This window comes from Gekko japonicus, unplaced genomic scaffold (genome assembly GCF_001447785.1).
Source record: "Gekko japonicus isolate JY-2015 unplaced genomic scaffold, Gekko_japonicus_V1.1 scaffold2294, whole genome shotgun sequence".
Taxonomy (NCBI): domain Eukaryota; kingdom Metazoa; phylum Chordata; class Lepidosauria; order Squamata; family Gekkonidae; genus Gekko; species Gekko japonicus.
Genome location: NW_015174339.1, coordinates 27313 through 45992, shown reverse-complemented (window position 1 = coordinate 45992; position 18680 = coordinate 27313). Strand labels below are relative to the sequence as shown.

The window sequence follows — 18680 nt, the reverse complement described above, 5'->3', positions numbered from 1 at the left end:
ATATGTATGATGGCGACCATATAATCTCCTGACCTTCCCAATCAATCACAGGACTGTCTCCATGGAACTTTCTGGAGAGTGAGCTTCCCCTCCCATGCCAGATTCACAGCTGAACTGTTTGTAAGCTAATTAACAGGCTCTCAAGATGATCTTGGCCAGTAACCTTCAGTCTGAGGAGCCTTTCATTGTATCTCTAAGTATTTATTTTAGTATGAATATTTTGTATTTATTCTGATTCTTAGAAGTATCTAGCCCAGAAATATATAATGGTAATACATTTTCTTGTCAAATCTGTGATGGGGAAACCTTCAAATTATGTGTTTTTTGCATTATCTTAGGACATATTTATAGTTGACGTACGTTTTCATTATTATCTACGAACCTGGATGAATTGTACACTGGACGTTGTTGGAACAATCCTTGTAATTGTGTATGCATTACCACTTTTCGTGCTGGTGATTGTTCCACTTGGATACCTATATTTCACTATCCAAGTAAGTCCACTCAAGTTCAGCAAGAAATATACATGTTTTTGTTTTTCATAGTCTACTGAATTTAAAAAAGCAGAGAAGGGAAAATGGGCAGTTGATGAGTCTGACCAGCTTTCATGATGTAGAAAAATGTGCTGTTGTAGTAAACTGATGGACTGAGCCATTTAACATGAGTACAAATCATAACTTGGAACACAATTGCAAAACTTATGTTTCCTAATGTTATATAAAGTTGCCATTTACTATCCAAGGACTTTTAAAAAGTCTTGTTGTTGGAAGGTGAGGCCATCTAGTGCAAGGGAAACTTTATTTGGGCCACCCAAGAGAAGGTAGTTTGAAACAGCTTCCACAAAGCAAATTTCCCCCATTATTCTGTAATATGTGGTACAGCTCATCAGGGGTAATTTCATAGAAAAAGAGCTGCAGGAGCTCATTAGCATACCTAATAGGCTATTAGCATAATCGTCCATTAGCATATGTCATGCCCCCCTGATATCACTGGAAGTGATGTCAGAAGGGGAAGCAAAAGGGGGGAGGCATCTTCAAAAGCCTCCCTTTCCCTTCCTCAGGCGGGCTGGGGGGGAATCAAAGAGAGAAGGTGTTTAAACTTTAAACCCCTTTTTGCTCCCCCGCACTCCACCTTGGCGGGCCGGCTGGGGAGGGGAATGGGAGGGGAGGCTTTTAAAGATGCCCCCCCTTTTTGCTTTAAACCTGTTCTCTCTGGAGTCGTGCCATAGGAGCATCACGCCGCTGCTGCAGCACAACTCCAAAGAGAAGGGGTTTAAAGTTTAAACCCCTTCTCTCTGGAGTCGCGCCACAGGGGCGGTGCGATCTTCCCATTTTATTCCATGGCCCTATAGAATATAATGGGAAGATTGCACTGCTACTGTGGTGCGTGGTGCGTGGGGAGCTGGGGGCGGGGCTTGTGCTTGCTCTTGGGCTGCCAGAGCAGTGCTCCAGCACGGTCCGGCCCCAAATGACCCCTGCAACTCATCATTGAGATCTCTTATATGGTGGCATGAAGCCTGTCCATTGTATAGAAATTCCCCACATGTATAGCCACTTCAAGTACGATGAAGCCACTACAGAAAGCTGGCATCATCATTGTGTGTTACTGACCAACTGCTGTTGTGGTGAATTGGTTGACAGGATACTTTCTGGAAGCATGGATCATAACTTGGCACATGCTATATAACTAATTAAAGTTACTTGACCACTAGCATGCCATGTATTTCTGTGTGCTCGTAACCAGATCACTAGTTGTTCATAAACATAGTTCCTTTAGAAGTCAAAAAAGCACTGAAGAACTGTCCATACATGTCAGTGGTGTCAGTTGTCATTTTGTTATCTACAGGCAAGATGATTGCATAACCTAGGTAAAATGGGTACCATTTATTTCAGCATGGGTGGGGGCTGTGGCTCAGTGGTAGAGCATCTTCTTGGCATGCAGAAGGTCCCAGGTTCAATCCCTGGCATCTCCAGTAAGGATCAGGTAGTAGGTGATGTGAAAGGCCTCTACCTGAGTAGACAGTACTGAGTAGACAGTACTGACCTTGATGGACCAATGTTCTGATTCAGTATAAAGTAGCATCATATGTACATATGTAACCTCTCTGTAAAAGCCCTCTGTGCAGAATTTTGCGTCAGTTTTTCCAGACTTCTAAACTAATGTTTCCTGTTCTTTACTTGATATGGCTTTATTAGAGATACTATATAGCTAGCTCCCGACAGATTAGACGACTGGCTGGTGCTTCACACACACCTGTAATTTCACACTTCAGTGAAACGCTTTTGGGTGCTTCTACAGTCAGAGCATTTGGACATCAGGAAAGGTTTATGAATCAAAACAAAGATTTGATCAATGAGAACCTCGTTTGCTTCTACAACAATGTAATCTCAAACAGGTACAGTTCTAACAGTATGATAGAAAGAGATTTGTATTATGTTCCAGGCCAAATTCCTATTATAATCAACAGAAAGCTTAAATGAAGGCTGGCTTCATAACTTATTTGACATTCTGTGCAACTATTAAGACTATATTATCATACTTTCCTAGAAGTTTGCAGTAGATTAAATTCCAGCATATTTTTCAAACTAATTCCATTTAATAATTAGTTTGAAAAATATGCTGGAATTTAATCTATTGCTAACTTCTAGGAAAGTATGACAATATAGTCTTAATAATAATTTTCAGTAATTTTATCAATAAATATGACTGAGAGATCAATATATATTTCTTTCTTGTTGCTTTTCTAGAAAAAAAAGATGCTAGGGTTCAATATGACCTATCTAGAAGCCCAAATCCCTGCTGTGTTGAGAGACTCTGTAGTTACACAGAAACTAACAGAAAGCATTTAGTAGCTGTTGTAGGGCATTTGAAGAGATTATTAACCTTTTAGAAACATATGTGGAGGCTGAATATTTGTTCCTACCTTAGATGTTTTAAAAACTAGTTGTATGATCTAGCCCAATGGTTAGCAACCTTTCCTTCAGTGAGAGCTGTTTCTGAATAGTGAAAAATATCCCCTTCCCCCAGTATGTTACTAAACTTTGTTCTGGGCTAGAGACAGAACATGGTGAAATGAAGCTGACAAGCTGACATCGGTAGCTCAAGAACCACCTATGGGACACCCCTGGCTTCGTCAAATTTAAACAAATTTTTGTCCTATTTATTTCAATTGTGAAATTAAGCAGCTGCTTAACATTCCCTTGGTTTGGTGTAGTGGTTAAGTTTGGTGTAGTGGTCAAGTACACGGACTCTAATCTGGAAGAACCGGGTTTGATTCCCCACTCCTCCTCTTGCACCTGCTGGATGACCTTGGGCAAGCCATAGTCCTGGCACAGCTGTTCTTGAAAAAGAGCAGTTTCTGTCAGAGCTCTCTCAGCCCCACCTACCTCACAGGGTGTCTGTTGTGGGGAGGGGAAGGGAAAGGAGTTTGTAAGCCGCTCTGAGACTCCTTTGGGTAGTGAAGGGCGGGGTATAAATCCAATCTCTCTTCTTCTCTTTTGGTTAAATCAGTGGGTATTCCTTCATTATAGCTGTATCATGTCCCTGGCAGGCAACACAAAATTTTCTGTTGGCCCAGGGTGGGGCAGTCTGAGCCTATGGGAAGTAGATTCTCCCTGAAGGAGTCTGATGATTCTGATTCCTCAGACTCTTCTTCCCCAAAGGACATGCAGACCTGTCTCTGTCTGTTTCCACAGGAAGTCTTTCCTGAGCTTCTCCCTGAGGTCCTCTGCATCCTAGAGTTCTCCTAAGGAAATGTGATACACAGACGTAGGGATACAACACAGTCTTGCCAAAGTTACATTCCTCACTTGTTGCTGGGATACAATCAGGCTTGACTGATAACAAGTGGATGTCCCAGCCCAGCAGTGCAGGTACCTGTGAAGGTAGCATCTTTACCACATTCCATTCTTACCTAAACAATTCGAGCTGTGCCTTCTTGCTCCTGCTAGTACTATGATACTAAGGGGGGCCTGGAGACCCCAGCCGGATTCAGCTGCCTGGGCACACATGCGTAATAAATTCTATGCTGCGCAACAGGTCTTGACCAATGGAATGATGTCAACATGGCCTTTTCCTTATAAGGAGTATATGTAGTAGATAGGTAGCTCTTGCAGTGATCTTACTTGTACAATGTAACCAATAGCTTTGTATATGTACCAACATGTGCTTGCTCATCAGCAGGGGTATAAAAGATCTGACCTCCCGGATGGGGTCAGAGCAGCTTGGTTTGCAGGCTTTGGCTTTGCTCTGCTCCACTTTTATTGCTATAAATTCTATTTTTATCCTCGTCACCCAGACTTTGCCTGAGTGTCTTTATTGGACTAAGGCACTCGGACCACACAGTTGTGGAACAAAAATAAAGAAGTAGAGGAGCCGGACCTGTCTAGACAGTCTGACTCGGCCACGGCTTTTCCCCAAGGGAGGGTCTCCCTCTCTTGGAATTCCATTCCCATTGGTCTTTGATAAGGTGGTCAAATCCAAATGGGAAGCTCCTGTGAGGACCAAAACCAATCACCTGATTATCTCTCACTTCTACTCATTGGTATCTGAGGCTGCAGATTGCTTTAAACTTCCTGTAGTGGGTGCCCCAGTTGCAAGCCTGTGTTCTAACTCAGTCATCCTAACTCAGTCATCCCAGCAGAGTCGGATGGCCTCCCTAGGGATCCATGTGATAGGGGGATAGATCAATCCGTGCACAAGAACTTTGAGGTCTCATTGTCTGCTCGGAGGGCTTCCACAGTGAGCTCGCTCTTTTCAAGGGCAGTCTATTCCTGGGCCTCAGATCTTCCAGCAGTGGACAATGACATTCCCAAAGAGCTGGAGGACGAGCTAAAGATCGCTGTAGCTGCAGCTTTCTCTGTATATGCCTCCCTGGGTGCAATCCAGCTGTCATCTAGAGCTGTGGCATCCAGTGTCACAGCTAGGCACACCACCTGGCTACAGAACTGGGAAGTTGGCCCTACCTCCCAAGTCTGAGTGGCTAGCATCCCTTTCAAGGGATCTATTTGGGGATGGCATGGATAGGTACTTGACTGAGGATAAAGATAAAAAGAAGGCCTTACCCACGCATAAGAAGGAAGGCAAACCTAAGAAGCACTTCCATTTCTCTCATGTTCCCAAGAGAAACACCAGTTTTTGACCTTCTTAGTCCCCTAAGGGATGCTGGCAGGCTAAGCTTTCTGGGGGCCCCAGCTTCTGTTTCCCTAGCCCTAACAACCATAGATCCGAGGAGCAATGAAGAGCTCCTCCATATGACTCTGACAGCCAGCCAGTCCCACCAAACAACCCATTCAGCCTCCTAGAAGGGGGTCACCTCTCAGAGAACCAAACAGGACACTGCTGACAACAGGGTAGGGAGCCCACTCCCACAGGTGGCCGGCTCAGGGACTCTGGTTACAGGAAGAGACCCATTGGAGCATCAGGTTTCTGGAACTCAGGGTGATCAGGTGGGGGTTGTTAGCGTTCCAAGATCTCCTAGCTGGGAAGGATGTCCTTGTGCCCACGGACAACATGACTGCCAAGTCCTATATCAATTGCCAGGGCAGCACAAAATCCAGCACCCTTCATGCAGAGGCGACACAGATATTGCTATGGGTGGATATTCACCTTTGGTCACTCAGAACTGTCCATGTGGCCAGAACATTCAACACCTTGGCAGACTGGCTCAGCCAGTGGTCTCTGAATCAGTCAGAATGTATGCTGAACAAGGAGACTTTCTTCCAGATCTGCCACAGATTTGGTAAAGTAAAGGTGGACCTATTTGCATCAGAGCTCAATCATCAGGTGCCCAGATTCGTGACAAGAGCGAAGTGTCCTCAGGCCATAGAAGTAGATGCTCTAAGCTGCAATTGGCCAAATCAACTGCTGTACACCTTCCATCCCACTTAATTAATTCATAGAGTAGTTCAGAGGATCATAGATCTAAGAGTAGAAGTTGTGCTGCTAGCTCCATTTTGGCCATGCTGTTCTTGGTTCCAGGACCTAGTGAGGCTATCCTCTGAGGAACTGTGGCATCTTCCAGTCAGGAAGGACTTTCTTCATCAAGGACCTCTCCTCCATCTTCAGCCTGAGATGTTAAGACTCACAGCCTAGAGGTTGAGCAGTTGCAGTTTAGGGAGATAGGTTATTCGGACAAGGTCATAGACACATTAGTGGCCTTTAGCAAGGGTTCCACCAATAAGATCTACAACAACACCTGGCAGATTTTTCAGTCCTGGTGTTCGAAGAAAGGTTTGAAGAACCATGCAGAGCTAAAGTGGTGATCTTCTCTCCTTCCTTCAAGTGGGTTTGGATAAGGGTCTGAGCACCAGGACCCTAAAAAGGCAGGTAGCCACTATTATGATTATTAGAGGGGCCAAGAAAAGGCAGGGTTTCTCTCACCATCCTAATGTTATGAGATTTCTCAGGTGCATAGCCCTCTTTGGTTTCCCTCCTGGAATCTAAATATGGTGCTGACATCTCTCAGGCTCCTTTTGTCCTCACTCTCAGGCTCCACCTGTCCACTTAAGGAGCTCACATATAAGACCATCTTCGTGGTTGGTATCATCTCTGCTAGGAGGGTTTCAGAGTTTGGGGCCCTTTCAGTGGATAAAGAGCTTTGTCAGTTTGGTGAAGTTTGGTGTAGTGGTTAAGTGTGTGGACTCTAATCTGGAAGAACCAGGTTTGATTCCCCACTCCTACACTTGCAGCTGCTGGATGACCTTGAGCAAGCAGAGTTATTCTTGAAAAAGTAGTTCTCGAAAGAGCTCTCTCAGCCCCACATACCTCACAGGGTGTCTGCTGTGGGGAAGGGAAGGGAAAGGAGATTGTAAGCCGCTCTGAGACTCCTTTGGGTAGTGAAGGGCAGGATATAAATCCAATCTTCTCCTCCTCCTCCTCCTCCTCCTTCATAATGACAGAGTAATTCTGTGTACCAACCCAGCCTTTGTCCCAAAGGTTAATTCGGCCTTCCGTGGGTCAGAGGTACTAGTCTTCCCCTATTCTGCTCTAACCCTAAACAGCCTCAGGAAAGGGAATGGTACTGCTTAAACATTTGGAGAGTGCTGAGCTTCTACTTGGATTGGACTGTCCTTTGAAGTCAGATTCTATGTTTGGGTGTTTTAGGAAGGCATCCTCAGGGGAAAGGGATTTCTACCTCCGCTCTTAGCAGATGGGTCATGGGGGGTGCATTCAGATGCGCTATTTGATCTGGTGATGTGACAGTTCAGCAACAAATTTTATATGCACGATCACACAGTCAACATCTGCCTCCTGTCCCCAGCTGTTGGTTTCTGGCTCAAAACCCCTTTAACCCGGAGTATTTTGTTACCAGGTCCCAAAGTGGTGTTTTCTCAGCTCTCCTGTTTAAAGCCGCATTTTCCCCGTTTGATCGCTCCTCCGGTGTCAAGCACTTCCAGTTTAAATCCCCTCCCCGCTCGAAAGCTGCCCAAGGCTTCCGCTTTTCGGCCACCATTTTTTTTTTAATGTGTCAGTGGTGTGCACATAGGTGGAGCTCTGCTACCGTGCTTAGAAAACCGACATTTAAATGGTCACTTGTTTTAGCATTTAGATGAGTTCGGAATCTCACAGAGGCCATTTTCGGGTCAAACATTTAAAGGGAAGTCTTTTGTTGGTGGGGTTGGATTGATTCACCCTGGTGGTTCTGCGCATACGCCATGGTAGTTTCACCCCATTCTATGGATGAGTGCCTATGCGCATGTGCAAACTGAGAAAAAAATTAAAAACCTGCCGACACACGCTCCTGCGCGTTCGTAGTGTAGATGCCGGGGAGCGACGTGAGGCGGGATAAGGGAGGTAAGTGTGATCACGATTATCCAGATCAAAAATAATCGCATCAGAACCAGACCAGTTTAAACCGCTCTCAGCACGCCGTCTGAACACACCCAGGGTATATTTTCCTGACATATAAGGCCAGGGGCCTAGATTCTCCCATCGGGTGTAACAGCTCACTAGTTCAGGGGAGTGGCAGCTTTGGCAGCATACAGGGCTTTCCCTTCCTTAGAGGTGATCTGCTGTGCAGCCACTTGGAAGTCAGTTCATTCTTTCACCAAACACTACCATATTGACAAGGCAGCCTCTGCTAATGCATCCTTCGCTATGTTTTAATTCTTTACCCACTGGGTCATACTGCTTTTCTGTGTCCCATAGGTTCAGACTATCCCACTCTGGACCACCAGAGAATGGAAGGTTTGTTTCACTTACCATGAATCTCCCTTCTTGGTGGTCCTAGGGTGGGGCAGTCTCTTCCCACCCAGGGGTAGAGCCAGTTCTTCCAGAATGGCCTGTGGCCTGGTTAAGGTATGCTGCCTGGGTCCCAGGGGCCTGAACTCTTTCAGTGGGCCCCCTGCAGCTCTTCTGTTCAGTCTTCAGCGTTTGGCATTTCTACCAATTCTCTGTTTTACTCTTTTGGTTTGGTTGCTGGTGTTGGGGTTTTTCGTTTGTTCTGTTGTGAGTCTCATGCATAAGAGATGGACTGCCTTGGATCCAACCTGGGAGCTTGGGGGAGAACCTCCTCCCCTAGGGGATTAAAATCATCAGTGACCCTGCTTGCCTCCAGGAAGGAGCTACTTCCCATCGGTTCAGACTGCCCCACCCTAGGACCACTGAGAAGGGAGATTCGCAGTAAGCGAAACAAACCTTCCATTTTATACCTTATTAAAAGTTTGTTGTGTTAGCCATTCAGTTGTGTTCAACTCAAATAAACTGTTTATCGAAGTGGTACTACAGCGCTCAGCCCAACCATTAAAAGCTTGATTTTTCAGAATTGCTAAGATCTCGAGACCAAAATGCGTAGAAAGTATTATATAATTATAAGAGGAAGGTATTCTCCTTGGAAGTGTTATATGTTATTTAACTGTATATGCTATTAAAGGTTTATTGATTGATTGATTGTTATTTAACTGTGAGTAATTTATTATGGAAGTACATCTATTAAACATATAACAAGCATAAATTTGAATTGTTTGATTTCCCCCATCCCAATTTTTTTACAACAGGTGGCTGGCTGTCCGACTCGAATTTCTGGGCAACTTGATGGCTTTCTTCGCTGCACTGTTTGCAATGTTTGCTGATGGCAAGGTGGATCCTGCCACAGTGGGATTATCAATATCCTATGCACTCAATGTAAGTAATTTTGTTATGTAGCATGGATTACGTATCCTAACCTTGTGCCATTCACATTTTCATGACCAGCAGTGAAGCTTTTTATATCTCTTCAAAGTTTTCTCCTCATGAACATCTGTTTGTCATGCATAAGGGCACAAAAGTCTTCGCAGAAATCAGTTGTAAACCATATCAGTTGTAAACCATATTTTACATATATACACACACATACTGTAGGTGTATTGAGCCAACTTCTGAGCTAATCTGGGTTGTAAGAAGTCTCAAAGCACTTTCCACATTCAATGTATTAAAAACTTAAAATTAGCTCATTGGAACAGACAACAAAAATTCCAAAGGATTGATCACGGCAACATATGACATTCTGATCCACCAAGGTGGAAATAAACTAATGAGACACCAGCACAAGTGGCAACAAGATTGTGAGACCAATATTACAGAACAACAATGGTCACAAATCTGGACCTCCAAGTTAATGAATTCGCCAGTCATATCAACAAAATTACAGACATACAAGATCATCACCAGGTGGTACCTCACACCAGAGAAGCTTTCAAAAATAACCTCCTCTCATTCCTCTCAATGTTGGAAAAGATGTGGAGAAGTGGGAACATTTGCCCACTGTTGGTGGCAGTGTAGAAATATCAGAGCTTTTTGGCAAGACATTCTAAACGAAATAAAACTACTCACAGGTCACGAAGTACCATTCGACCCAACTCTAATCTTTTTGGGCATCTGGAAATCAAAAAACATACCAACGTTCAGTCGCAATTTGATCACTAGCCTCATAGTGGCTGCTAAAACATCGGTAGCCTCTAAATGGAAATCAGACAAGGCTCCAACACGTACCAACTGGCTAAACAAAGTTTGGGATCACCTTATATTAGAAAAAATCACTGACCGTTTACTTCAATCAGACACCAATCCTAAATCATCCAGTTTTAAGGAGAAATGGACCCCATTCATGGAATATATCTCAGCTTCGGATTCTCAACCTCAAAACTCTTTATACTTAAAATTACTAGACTACTAAACTTTACCTCTTTGACCATACTGCAATGCCTAGTTGTGACATTGTTTTGACATAATTTAATGAGGCACAAGTTTGTTTGTTTATTTATTTATTTATATCTACGATTTGTATACCACCCTTTACCCAAGGGTCTCTGGGCGGTTTACAGGTATATGGCCTAAGTGCCTAATTAGTTCCTATCCTAGGGCCACAATTCGACTGGGGGAGGGGCTACCTATCAACACCCGAGCAGCGCGGTCCTGTTGTATTCCACGGGCGGGCTTCCGTTGTTTCTTCCTGGAGCCTTAGGACGGGTCGACGACATCTCCTGGCAGGCTCCTGATGGACTCCTCCAGCGCGTGGCGGCTATCGATTGCAGTTCCGACCTTTGCATCAGCTCATTTTTATATTTAAGTAAACACAAGGGTTATAGGTACTACATTGAGCTTGTTGACAACAAAGTAAAACACTAGTACTATATTGGTTTGCAAATTATGTATGCTGCTTATGCTGTTCTGTAAGTTTAATACTACTTACTGTTACTTTTGAGGAAATACTAATAAAAATAATTATTTTAAAAAAATAGTTCTGGGCACTGTTTGTAGGTAGGGGCTTTAGAGAAAATCCAAGCACCTTGTGTCTTTACACAGTGACTTTATGGAACCCATTTATTTAATGAAGTCAATTCCTATCCCTGTCAACTTGTTCTATAATCAAGTATACATTTATTTCAGATAACTCAAAGTTTGAATTTTTGGGTCCGTAAAGCATGTGAAATGGAAACCAATGCAGTCTCCATTGAACGCGTTTGTGAATATGCAAACATAGATAAAGAGGTAAACATATTTCTGGAGAACTAATACTTTCTGTGGGCTGTTTTTAAAAGTGAATGAACTTAGTAGCTAGTATGGTGGGGGGTTTTCTTTGCATTACAATCAAGGGGGGAAACACTGTTATAAGCACCTTATGAATGGGGCTGAGTCTTCCCATGGTCACAGTTCTTATGTGACTTTTGGGTTTTTTTGGAATACAAACATAATGCCCCTGTATAAATCAGTGGTGTGACCTGATTTGGAGTACTGTGTACAGTTCTGGTCACCACAGCTCAAAAAGGATATTATAGCATTGGAAAAAGTGCAGAAAAGGGCAACTAGAATGATAAAAGGTTTGGAACACTTTCCCTATGAAGAAAGGGTAAAACGCTTGGGGCTCTTTAGCTTGGCGAAATGATGGCTGAGGGGTGACATGATTGAGGTTTATAAGATTATGCATGGGATAGAGCAGGTTGAGAAAGAAGTACTTTTCTCCCTTTCTCACAATACAAGAACTCGTGGGCACTCAATTAAATTGCTGAGCAGTCGGGTTAGAACAGATAAAAGGAAGTACTTCTTCACCCAAAGAGTGATTAACACATTAATTCACTGCCACAGGAGGTGGTGGTGGCTACAAGCATGGACAACTTCAAGAGGGAATTAGATAATCATATGGAACAGAAGTCCATCAGTGGCTATTAGCCACAAGGTATTAGCCACAAGGTATAGATAGGAACTCTCAGTCTGGGGCAAGTGATGCACTGTATTCTTGGTGTTTGGAGGGGGGGGGCAACAGTGGGAGGGCTTCTAATGTCCTGGCCCCACTGCTGGATCTCCTGATGGCACCTGATATTTTTGGCCACTGTGTGACAGCGTGTTGGACTAGATGGGTCATTGGCCTGATCCAACATTGGCTTCTCTTATGTTCTTATGTTCTTAAACAGGTTCTAATCTAAAAGTTACATTACCCTGGTGTCCACCAGCCATAACTTTCCTGCATTCTTTCCCTCACACTACAGTTCTCTGAGTTCCCTGAAATGCTGCTACTGAGGGATGGGGGACCCTCAGGAAAAGCATGGGGGCAAAGGGGACTGGTGAAAATCAACTGTCTGTGCCCCCATTGGCAAAAAACAAACTTTGGATCCCATACCAGTGTTATCTTGTAGGTGTAATATTAATACAGACTGTTGTGTTTTCAGGACTCCTTTATACCATTTCCCTGTAGGTTGCTTTCAGAGTTTTTTTCCTAGTTCTCATACCGCAGTATACTGTACTAGAAATACACCACTAGGCAAGGCACATCTCTGTAATATGTATAGCTGTTGTGCTGAAACTGCTTAGCCTGTGATCTTAGTAACTTATAAGTACTCTTAGTATTTTTATGTAATACTTTTCATAGTATTCAAAGCACTGAATAAGAAGGCTGATAATTGTTCTAATAACTATTGTCACATATATGCAGTGAAAAAATTAAAGTCTGTTTAGTAACATATGTATAACTACCTATCATAATCTTTACATTGTAGTCTCTTTCTCCTGGCTATGCCAAATGTGAATATTCACATATTTGGTAGGAATTTAAAATTCTGTATTTATTGCAGATGTACAATATCATTTATTAATTTCAGGCACCCTGGATACTATCCAGCCGCCCACCAGCAGGTTGGCCTAACGAAGGAGTAATACAGTTTGTCAGTTACAAACTTCAGTACAGGCCAGATCTAGGTTTCGCTCTGCAGGACATATCTTTCCAAACTAGCAGAGAAGAAAAGGTAAAATGCATGAGACTCTTTATATTCTCTGATTGCCTTTTAAACTCAATAGGTTGGATCCAGCACAGTATTTCCACTTGAGCTAAAGCTCATGTACAAGTGGAAATGCAAGAAGGAAACTGCAGTTGCCACTTATACTGTCAAATTTACTCTATCTCCACTTGTATTTCCATTTGAGCATGGTCTTGTGCAATTAATTCTGAACATTATAATGCAATCTCTAAATATTGTATTGTCTGCATACATTACTTCATGAGTGGTTCTGCTTGTATGAAGAGGGGAAGCAGTTTTTCCTGATCTCCCCACTGCAGACCCTCTGAGCTGCAATGTGAAGAGGTCAGAAAAGATCTGTTCCATGAGTTGATTACACTAGATTTACACTGATAGATAGCGTCTGCTGCTGTTGATCACTGGGTGTTTCATATGCTGGCAGACTTCTTCTTAGGCATGTAGTTTTAAATGTTTGTCTGCTTATTTTCAATCTATGAAACTTTATTTGCATGTGGTCAATCATCTGGCAAGATTGTATTGTGATTTTGGAATATGCAGTGAAAGAGAACGTGCACACTTTAAAAAGAATTCTTGTTGCAGATTGGAATCATAGGAAGAACAGGTGCAGGCAAATCAACTCTCACCAATTGTTTGTTTAGAATAGTAGAAAGAGCTGGAGGCAAAATAATCATAGATGGAATTGACATATCAACTGTTGGTCTACATGATTTACGGGGGAATCTGAACGTTATTCCACAGGTTAGTATCTTAATATTTACTATGCATATTTACCTAACTATAAAGACAAGTGCTGGAAAATTTGGTGCTGATCCTTAAGATTTCCAGTATTCTTTCCTACACTAAAAATGTAATTGTGGTGAATGCCTGGACAACTGGTGGGAAAGATTATAAATTGGTCAGGAAATAAGATTGCTAGGCAATGTAAAGTGCAATCCAGTTGAAGTTAAACACACTAAGTCCAATGAAAGATACTTAACCTTATGCTTATTGACACCAAATGGAACGAAATGTGTTTTAAAGTTCACCTAGGTCAAGTCCATAGTTGCAGCCAGTTTGTATGGCTTCCCAATCTTTTTCTTTGTGAGCATTGAAGATCTTTCCCCCCTGTCTCTTTTGGAAGTCCCCATTTGTGGGTTGTTGGTTTTTTTTGTAAAAACAGTACACATTCTACAGATAAAGGAAGTCCCCATTTATGTGTTTGCTGTGTAGCCCTTTCATCATCAGTTACTACTTTACTGTTAGATAGTGACAGATTAGGGGACTAGGAGGAATTGCAGGAGGCATCAACTATTTGGAAATTCTACCGCACCCTTCAGAATTTCCCTTGCAGAAGCTCTCAAATGCTAAAGCAGCCCCCCCCCCCCCCTACGTTCTATCCTTTCTGGAGGAATTGCAGTCCTCATCAAGCAGCATAGAACCCAAACTTGAAAGCTGTTAAAACTTGTTTTGGTATGTGGAAATATTATCTAGTTATTCTGTAGGATCCAGTCTTATTCTCCGGGACACTTCAATCAAACTTGGATCCACTTGGAAAATATTCTGATCTTGAGTTGTGGAATGCACTGGAATTGTGTGACTTGAAGAATTTTGTACAGTCACTTCCAAAAAAACTTCAGCATGAAATTTCAGAGGGTGGTGAGAATCTGAGGTATGATGTAGAGATTGTCCTCTGCTTGCTCATTGCTTGGTCCATTCCAGTTTACCTACATGTTGGTATAGTAAGCCTTTATGGTAGCATGTCTAGTGGGCAGAGTGTGTGTTCATGATACTCTAGCAGGGCATCTCATCCTGTGCACCATGGTCAGGCTAGGTGTGTAGCTAGTTTACAGTCTGACTGCATGACTCAGCTCATACTACTGTATAACTGGGGGAACGAAAAAGCCTGGTACCGTCTGGCCTTTCCTATAATTTGTCTTCAATTAAACTTTCATTTACTTTTCCCTCTTCTCTGTAACTTCCTTCATACACAGAACTAACTCTTATATCACACACATGACTGCTTATCTCACAGACCTCAGAACAAACTAACTTAACAACTGTCTTTATCAACTGTCAAACTTGTAACTGTCACTCCTGACAGATATACATATTCATCCACTCAGAAGCACTTCCAAAACTCCTCCCCCTCTCTGTCAATCACCAATCACACCACTCTTGTCTCTTCAGCCACTCTAATATATCTCAGCCATGCAACCAAACTTTTAAAGAGACACACACACATATAAAACAAGGAATCATCACACTCATTGATTAATTCTTTCTGCTACACACATACTTGCTGGAGCCAGCAGTACAAATTGCTTCATTGAGGCCTATATGTGTGCTGCTAGAACTGTACTTTGTTTTAACAGTGTGGGACAGAGACAGCTTGTCTGCCTTGCTCGTGCTTTGTTACGGAAGACAAAAGTTTTGGTCTTGGATGAAGCAACAGCCTCTGTTGATATGGAAACAGATAATCTTGTGCAGTCCACAATCCAGAAAGAATTCTGCAACTGCACAGTACTAACCATTGCTCACAGGCTGCATTCCATCATGGACTCTGACAGGTAAATTGTCAGAACAAGTGAGTAGTACAAATAAATTATAAAAAGGTTCTTTCTACCTGTAACTTGGTGAAAGCAAGCCTTTTCCCCCTTTCATATTGACAATTTTTGTCAACCTTTCTTGGTGGGGGGCTGGAGTCAAAAAGAAACATTTTCCACCTTCTCTTAGCAACTCTTTGTTGTCCCCCCCTCCATGTTGCTGCTGACAGTTGGAGGAGCAGTCAAGAAGAATGTGGAAGCAGAGCTATAGCACGTCTCCTCTTTACACAGGAGCTTGTTCCACATAAAACAAACTCACACAAGAGATAGGGGGATGATTTTGGCCAGGCCTCTGTTTTGTTTTGTGGCAGCCCACTGTGTCACATGGTGGGATTGTTCTGGTCCCTCACCTCTTTTGAAGGTGTGCAGATGACAACAATTTCTGTTTGTGAATGCTTGCATCCAACGTCAGTTTAATAGCCACCTAGTGGCTCACATCTTTTTTAAATGGCAATGAATTCAGTCGAATTCATCAGTGCTTGATGCTGAAGTTTGTGGGAGAAAGCATTCTTGCATTTAGGAAATTAGAATGTCAAAATTTGGTTTGGGAAAGGCAGATTCAATGCTTTGTTAAATAGGGTCAGACTATTTTTATACACGTCTTGATTTTCTAAATGTATGAACTGATCTTTTAAATGTTTGAAGGCAGCAGTACCACCAGCTCTGCTAGTTCCTCATTTAGCAAAAAATAATACATTGCCGCAGTATCTTTGTTTTCTGTTGCAGAGTGCTTGTTCTCGATTCTGGAAGAATTGCTGAATTTGATACTCCACAGAATTTGTTGCAACAGAGAGGCGTGTTTTATGAAATGGCATCACAAGCTGGAATACAAGAAGAGGCAGTTAATCTGTAATGAATGCTTTGCATATTTCTTTATTGGTAAATTCTGTGAAAAGTAGTAATGAAGAATGTTGATACATTTTTATAACATGATTTTAAGGAAAACTAGTAACTGAGCTGCCCATTTTATAAATGCTTTTAGTTTTATAGGGATTATTTTGGTGGATTTCTCTGATTTGCCACCAGGATATTTATAGCAAACCTTCATATAGAAGAACTTTTGATATTTAAGTGAAAGTAATTTGATACTTTCACCTGTAGCCCTTGGCTACAGTGCCCACATATGGTGGGACTCTGTCATGCTTAAATAAAGCTTGTTTCCTATTCTTCAGCATGCATTTGGACATTGTACTAGTTAGAAAAACTGTACATCCTTTCTTCATCTAGTTTCTCTTCTGTTTGGTGCAATTTATTTGACCATTAAGTTTGAATAACATACTGAGAGAATAGCTAAGTCCCCCAATTTTATCAAAAGCAAGTATGCATGCTTTTCAGGTCTCCAGAACTCTTCATCAGGCTTGATGATAAATGAGAAAGGAAAGCTGATTTCTCAAGCATAATACCGCAGGCATGCAGTTTGGTTAAGGCTGCAGCATACTCCATACTTTGGTCTGCAGCTTGTCTTATCTGAATACAAAGTCCTTTGACTATACCCTCATGCAACTGTGTCCCCCCCCCTTTTTTGGTACACATAGCTGTTGGAGTTCTGAAAAATGCAAAAGCTGTTGTTTTGTTTGGCCTTAACAAAAAAGAATAAGCCATTTTTTGGAAATATGCCTGAACTGGAGTTTATTTTTATACTAATTCCTGCAGAAATATATACATTTTTTTTTGTTCCAATTCTGTTTGGAAGACAAATGGTATCTTGTATGAAACTGTTCTCCACACACTATCAGCTTAATTTTTGTTATTTTACTTAATTTATTTGTACCCCACCTTTCTCCTCAATGGGGACCCAAAGCAGCTTACTTCATTTTCCTCTCCTCCATTCCATCCTCAAAACAACCCTGTGAGGTATGTTAGCCTGAGAGTGTGACTGGCTTCAGTGGCACAAAGTGGGATTCGAACCCAGGCTTCCCGGACACTCTTAACCTCTATCACACATTAGTACTCCAGTCTTTATCATTGCATTAGTGTTTATTGTACCATCCTTTTCAGATAAGAAGTGTTTTCCTTGTGTACAAGGTACATTCACCAGTAGGCTGTGCTGATGGAAGAACTCACCTTTAGCTTCCCTCCAGCCTTTTCAGTTTAACAAGCAGATATTCTTAGCCTCAGGTGTCCAGCTGGAAAAAGCATCAGATGACAAACACACTGTGTCATTGTATCAGAATGCTTCTAGGGGAAGAGGTGTTACCTTATAGAATGTTCTCCTGTATTAAGAAAATTCCCTGAAAAGAAAAACTGCAGCCCTTCAGGGACCGGGCTTGGAATCTTACCCCCAGACACGCAGGTTTTCAGTGTACATAAAATTATACTTTTGAAAAAAGGAACAAACAAGTATTTTTACATATTCAATCTTTCATAAAGCCTTTGATTTCCTTTCAACAGGGCAGACTTACTAACAAAGGTTCTGTAGAGATATATCAAGTGCATATTATGCACCTTCTACATGGTTAATATTTAGGATATCTTATAGCCAGTACTTCTGAATGTACTGAAGTTTAACTTTATCCACAAAGGGTGAACCTTAGCTATATTTCTGAAACTTTTTAAGAAAAATCTCCAAACTGCATTGACATTCCTGATTCCAATATACCTTTTGCCAGCACAACTATCACTCAAGTTATGAACCTAATTTGCTTTTCAACTATGTGTTCTAAATATTTTCTGCAAACTAGTTTATGTCTCCCATTCCTAAAGCAAAATGACTCACTTCAAATTTGCCTTTACAAAGAATGCACTAAGCAAGCTTTTTCAAATGTAGCCTGTTGTGGGACAGGTATCCCAATGATCTTTGGAACAAATAAATATTTATACTATTTAATTTTTATAAATCTATTATAAATTATTTGAATAAAATGAATTTATGAATATTTTGTAACCAGTATGAATCTGTTTTTGTGGTCTTGCTAGCATAATGTATATAAGGTTGAAATATGCCCAGCTATTTCCCCTTTTTTATAAAAGGATGGTCACAAAGAAGCAAAATAAATAGGCCAGGTGCAGCATCTGGTGAACAAAATACTTTAAGAATAATTTGTCATCCTAGTGCTACAGCTATTTACATTTAGAGGATATTAAGCATTTCAGAAGTCACAGGATATGTATTATGGCACTGTTCAAATGTTTTGCACACTTCCAACAGTAATTTGTCCCTGTAAACACTTAATGTAACAGCATCTCAGAATAAACAAGACATTGTACAAAGTCTTTTATTCTGATAATACAAAAAGACCATTTTGTAACTGTAGTCTCCAACAGATTACCATTTTTGTTACCCAGCCTTCATTTATGAACCACACCCCAAAACTGCAGAAAGATGTTGACTCATATAACCAGAAATGAAGTTAAGGCATGTAACCATGTA

The 18680-nt window shown here is 41.8% G+C and overlaps 1 protein-coding gene across 1 annotated transcript in view; it reads left to right on the top strand.

The window, feature by feature from the left end:
- Positions 1-17124, top strand: part of LOC107121367 (multidrug resistance-associated protein 1-like) — a 51786-nt gene extending 34662 nt beyond the window's left edge. Inside the window, exons 20-28 of the mRNA XM_015424281.1 lie at positions 339-494; positions 2196-2395; positions 8997-9123; positions 10867-10968; positions 12573-12716; positions 13308-13466; positions 14210-14376; positions 15080-15274; positions 16037-17124. Coding sequence (XP_015279767.1) covers positions 339-494; positions 2196-2395; positions 8997-9123; positions 10867-10968; positions 12573-12716; positions 13308-13466; positions 14210-14376; positions 15080-15274; positions 16037-16163 — 1377 coding nt within the window. The 3' untranslated portion in view covers positions 16164-17124. The remainder of the gene's footprint in view (positions 1-338; positions 495-2195; positions 2396-8996; positions 9124-10866; positions 10969-12572; positions 12717-13307; positions 13467-14209; positions 14377-15079; positions 15275-16036) is intronic.
- The last annotated feature ends 1556 nt before the right edge of the window (positions 17125-18680 follow it).